At 41.0% G+C, this 6,094-nt stretch overlaps 1 protein-coding gene across 1 annotated transcript; it reads right to left on the bottom strand.

Annotated features, from left to right (window-relative positions):
* Window positions 1-2,701: 2,701 nt before the first annotated feature.
* On the bottom strand, window positions 2,702-3,292 carry LOC145545016 (interferon omega-1-like). The gene has a single exon (XM_081588933.1). The coding sequence runs from the start codon at window positions 3,290-3,292 to the stop codon at window positions 2,702-2,704; it is 591 nt and encodes a 196-aa protein (XP_081445059.1).
* Between the last annotated feature and the right edge of the window lie 2,802 nt (window positions 3,293-6,094).

The following is a 6,094-nucleotide window of genomic DNA, read 5'->3' as shown; positions in this document are numbered from 1 at the left end:
AGAGTTGAATACCACTAAGCATGCGTGCAACATACTTTCAAAGTTACTGTGTTTCATTTGTTGTAAGCAAAATGGTAGGCCTCTTATGAGTAAGCTGTTTTGTTTTTGTTTTGTTTATTTATATATTTGGCTGTGGTGGGTCTTAGTTACTGCATGCAAGGTCTTCCATCATCCTTGCAGTGGGATCTTTAGTTTCACCTTTGGGACCTAGTTCTCTGACCAGGGATGAAACCCGGGCCCCCTGCCCTGGGAGCTCGGAGTCTAACTACTGGACCACCAGGAAATTCCCTGAACAAGCTGTTTTATTTCTAGATGGGTTTATGGAGGGTTTTAGTAGAGCTTTATTAACTTTTACCATTTGGTTTAAAATAGCATCCTGCCAAATTAAACTGCATGAAAATGTATAATCTTTTTGTGCCAAAGTGCTTTAGATTTCAGCACAACGTACATTGTCACTCGATACTATATCTTTTAATATTTGTTAGACATCTTTCCTTTGTATGTGAAGTGCCGCAATTGCACATTACCTTGATACCCATCAGATGTCTGTATATGTTTTTAATATGGATTTTAGAATAGGAAAACTGAAAAAATACATTTATCCTGTGTACAGTACTAAAAAAGCTTATCATACGTCAAGCCACAAAAGCAATATGTTGATGACTGAACTAAAACTATGAGTTGAATAAGGCACAAATTTAGCATAATGATTCTTGAGGGAAATAATGAATTGTTCATCATTGCATGAACTTCTCTGCCTTTCCACTCTGACAAGTCCACCACAAAGTAATATTATTTACAAAAATGAGAAATTGCTATTTTAGCCAAATAATGATTAAAATAGTCAAATATTTAAAATAATCATGTTCCTGTCATTTCCTACATTCTTCAAAATAATTCTCAGAAAACATATTGCAAAAACATAAAAATAAGCACAGAGATAGTAAGCTACACTTTCCTCAAAGATCCACCTTATTTCTCTCCTCTACTTCACAAACAAGTTCCCAAAATCATCTGTACACAGCACCCTTAATTCCCCTTCCTCTTCACTTACTCCCGTCTGGTTTCTGCCCCATTCATTATACTAAACAAGATCCTGCTGCAGTCACTGGTGGCGTATGTTTCAGGTCTGCTGGGACAGTTCAGTCCTCACCCACCCTGCAGGCACCACTGTGTCTTTGAAACACACTCCTTTCCTTCAGTAGTCTCTCCCCTGTTCATCCTTGGGTCCTTCTCACTGCACTGCCCTCTGTCTCAGTGCCTGTTGCAGACTCTCCTCTGCCTTACCCTTAATACTGAGGGTCCTCTTCTCATTGTCTATTCTGTTTATAAGTGACCACATCCATTCCCATGTCCTTATTACCAGACACACAACGCTGCTGCTGCTGCTGCTAAGTCGCTTCAGTCGTGTCCGACTCTGTGTGACCCCATAGACGGCAGCCCACCAGGCTCCTCTGTCCCTGGGATTCTCCAGGCAAGAATACTGGAGTGGGTTGCCATTTCCTTCTCCAATGCTTGCATGCATGCTAAGTCGCTTCATCGTGTCTGACTCTGTGCGACCCCATGGACAGCAGCCCACCAGGCTCCTCTGTCCCCGGGATTCTCCAGGCAAGAATTCTGGAGTGGGTTGCCATTTCCCTCTCTGAGACACACAATAAAGAATTTCAAATCAGTGCTTATACCCGTGGCATTTGTTTATAGTAGACCCACTTGGCCAACAGCCAATCAGGCTTCTACAATTACATACCTCCCAAGTACCATAGAAAAGTTCTCCCTCTTTTTTTCCCTGAAAATTACCTATGAAAATTACCTATAAGTATCTTCTGATGTGAGAACCCAGTTTTCCATTACTCCTTTTTGTATTTTTTAATATAATTGAAATTTTAAAAATTACATTATTTTTATGTATCATTCTCTATGAGACTGAAAGTTTCAACATAGAAGGTACCAAATTAGATTTATTTACCAGTGTTTCTTAGAGGCAGTTCCACAATCTGCCACTTTGATACTCAATTAATACATGTGAAATGAACTGAATGAATGAATGAGTAGGTAAGTGTTACCATCAATTACTCACTTTTGTTTAGAAGATTGAAGATTGAATTTAGGCGTTAGGAATAAGCAGACTCAGCGTCTGGATTTCTACACAGAGACCACTGCACAAACATGTTTCCAGTGAGGCAGCGTCACCTGTGGAGATTTCTTTGATCAAAACACAGGATTTTCTACTTAAATACTCACTGCTGGATTAGTTCATTTTTGTGTGTATTCAATCATTCAGTAAAAATATGTTTGGAAATTCCATCCACTAAAGGAGAGCAGGATAAATTTTATCTCACACACAAAAAAAGAAAACTAAAAGAGTTTGATAAGAATTTAATGAATAAAAAAATCAAATTTAATGAAATGGAAAGCTGAACGTATTTCCTAATACTTAATACAATGTGAAGGCAAACATCTTTATATGAAAATATAAATATGACAAGAACAAGTATAAATAAATAATAAATAAATCAGGGAAATAATTGCTTAAGGACTGATGACCCTAGAGCTAAGTTTTTAACATCCTTGCTTAATGCTACAAAATAAATGCTTAAGTAATTCAGTAAATTTTGTGGCTAAAGCAGAAATCAGAAACTTCTGAAATGACAACAGGTGAGTGAACAAGTCTGATGTGTCATCTTAGTCAGTGAGAGTCATGTCAAGGTGAGTTCAGGTCTCCATCCATCTTTCTTAAGCTTTCTTGCAAGCTGGTTGATGAAGACAAGGATCTCATGATCTCCCCTCTGACGATTTCCCAGGCGCAGTCGCTGTATTCCTTCTCTTGCAGGTAGACATGGATGCCCTGGAAGTACCTCTTCACGGCCAGTATGGGGCCCGTCCTTCCCAGGGCAGAGACTTCCTCTCCCATCACCTGCCCCAGGCAGGCGTCCAGGTCCTCCAGCTGCTGATGGAGTCCAGTGCGGAGCTGCTCCAGGAGGGTGGTGTCCCAGACAGCAGAGGAGCGCTCTGTGTGGAAGAGGCTGAAGCTCTGCTGGAGCATCTCGTGGAGGACAGAGAAGGCCTGGGCCTCCTGGAGCTGGCCACCCTCCACCATCTGCTGGGGGAAAGCGAAGTCTTTTCTGTCCTGCAGACAGAAGCGAGGGGAGAGTCTGCTCATTTGGCCCAGGAGCCTGAGGTTCTTCCTGCCAACCAGCACGTGGTTCTGAGACAGGTCACAGCCCAGGGATCCTCCAGGGCCGAAGCTGAACAGCACCAGGGTCATCATCAGTAGAGAGAGCACGAAGGCCATGGGGAAGATGAGGCTGCTGCTGGGCTGGCTGAGACGGTGTCTGGGTGAACCTTGAGGTAGGTTCTCTGATGCCATGCTTTCTAAGGAAGCCCATTAAATAGGGAACACGATAGTTTTCATTTTCTAGTCATTTCTCTACACTTTTACTTCCTTTTTTGATTTTCATTTATGTATTCACAATATGATCAAAGAAAATGTCATCAATCTAAACTATTAGTTTTGCGTATTTCCCAATAACTTCCTATCTGCCCATCTAAATGGATATTTATCAATCAAATGAGAAAGGTCTTTTTCTTAACCCAGGAGTGATGTATGTTTGTAATTACACACATTATTGCTTTTTGTCTCTCATGCATAAATGTTGCTCTCCTCTTGTCCAGGAGTACATCTGTAGCCCTGATCTTAGGCTGCACTTTTCCCTCTTATTTTACATAGGAAACCAGGTTCCCTCAGCTCTATATTTCTGTATTTATAAAGTATTTACCAGTTCACTCTGGTAAGTTCTTTGAAAGAAATGATGGTTTATCTTTAGTGTTCAATTTAGAGAAGATTCTGATTATTATGAGTCCATGAGCTTCTCCCATGTTTCTCCTCCTTCTAGAACAGGTTCCTGAAGGTCCATGTGGTTGTGTTTCAGAGAACCACGAGGTCAGGATGATTACAGACATCTCTCTTTCTTCCCACCATTTTCTTCCTGGAGATCTATCATCCTCCACAGGCTGGTCCAATACCCCTACCACAATCCTGGTTCTTCTCAGGGAACATGGGTGACTCTAATTCCAGGATAATTGTATTTCCCCAGCAGCACCTCAGTCACAAGGGTGAGATCACATGGAGCCACCCCCTGTCCTCTGGAGTGACTGAGTCCCTTGCTCACCTGCTGGACTCCCTCCCTGCAGACAGGCTCACCACATCCTGAGGACTTGAAAATCTCCTTTCTGTGGAGGGCTTGTTTACTTCTTGGGAAAATAGATTGCCTTCCTAAACCCCCACCATCTCCGCTGGAATGTTTGTGTGAAGGACTCGAGTTCCCAGTGGTGACCCCTCTTCTCTTCACCCATAAACCCCAAGTGTCCTAAGTATCAGTATTGCTCACATGCTGAGAGTAAGGTGTGTGTGCGCAAGTAGACAGAGGAATTACCCAACTGCAATTATTTTCCCTTTAATAGAGAGATAATTTTTATTTTACCAAGTATAGATTTTATCATTCAACTCTCTTAATTTTTTGAACATGTGTGATGTTCAAAGTTTCTGAGTTGGAGGAATGAGATTCAGTGGTATTACTGTCTCTCATCAGAAGTTTATGTCACAGAACCTAGTGAGCTTCAGTTGGTCATTCAGTCAGTTGATACCACTGGGCTTCTTTGTTCCTGTCTCTGTCTTCCTCTGAAAATGCAGGGCCGTGAGACTCACGCTACTCAGTCAGGGAGAAATAGCCTTCTTTCATTGCTTGTGGGTGATTCTTCAGTTAAAGTTGTTCTAATTTATATTGACATACTGGACAAGATTTGTCTTACCGCTCCTGCTCTAGTCCTAATTCATGATGAGGTGAGAACAATAAAAGGAAGTAAAGAAAGCCAGAGGGGCTGTATATCATTTTCAAGACTTTAGACTTTTTTGTTTTTCTTTGCAACTTTCCTAGAAAGTAAAATTTGAGATGAGTTTTGTGGGCAAAAAGAAAACAAATGTAAATCTGAATGTCATGAATATGAGAGAAGGCAAGTGGCTTTCCCCTGACACAATGACATATTCTGAGTTAGCAAACTTCAGCGCAGCACAGCTGGGGACAAGGCTGAGGCAGAGGGGAAGGATGAGGCCAGTATGAACAACAGAAAGTCTGGGACACAGCTGCTTCTGCCAGAAACTCAACGAAGGAAAAGTTCTGGGTCAGTTGACTGCCCTTTGCTTTGCAAGATCAGTTATCTCAGTTTTCTTTCATTTAATCCATGTAAGATCAGTTTTAGGAGAGAAGGAAGAAGTCACACCCATCAGCTCATAAGAAACTGACAAGCAGAACCTCAGTTGGTATAACACTAACCCTCTCTGGCAGGATCATGGAGATCAGCCTTGCTGAGCATCTGCCCTGGTGATAAATCCACTCAACAATGAGAAGATGCTTTGAGAAAACTAGAATTAAATAAAAGGGAATCAGATAATTCCAAAGATCCTTATGTTAATCTGGGTAATCATAATATTAAAAAGTAATAACTGAATTTTGTTTGCTACTGATGGACTTGCCATTTTAAGCTCTTTAAAATATTAACTCAGTTCTCTCATTAACCCTATTTGGATCACACCATTTATACAACTGGAGAGAAATATCAATCTGGAGCATTGAGCTATTCCCAATGTACCAAATACAAAGGTACACCTAAGGAGTTTTACAATGATTTGTCTGAACAAGCCCATTAAAAAGAGTGAAGGGTTCAAATGAACATGATACTGGGAAACCAACAAAATAAGTTGAAGGAGGAGAATGAGATGACAAAGGCCCTTAAATCCCCTGCAAATGCTAAAGGGTCACTGTTAATGGTTTTGTAGGGCAATAAGGGAGGTGGTGTTAAGTCTAGAGAAATCTCTTTAAGGTCTAATCAAAATAGACAAAATTGGTATTAAGTAGTTAGAAGGGAATAGATTTTTCTGCTAATTGAAAAAAAAAAAATGAGGGGGACTTCCCTACTGGTCAAGATCTGGCCCTTTCACACTGTGCCCTGGATTCAGTCCCTGGTATGAAAAATGAGATCCCACAAGCCACGAGGTGGGAGGTCTTAAGATTTTATGAGTGATTTCTTCAGTGAAATT

Source organism: Giraffa tippelskirchi, chromosome 1 (genome assembly GCF_054371585.1).
Source record: "Giraffa tippelskirchi isolate mGirTip1 chromosome 1, T2T-mGirTip1v1.2.pri, whole genome shotgun sequence".
Classification (NCBI taxonomy): domain Eukaryota; kingdom Metazoa; phylum Chordata; class Mammalia; order Artiodactyla; family Giraffidae; genus Giraffa; species Giraffa tippelskirchi.
The sequence above is the reverse complement of the archived record's forward strand: the minus strand, read 5'-3'. Positions and strand labels throughout refer to the sequence as shown.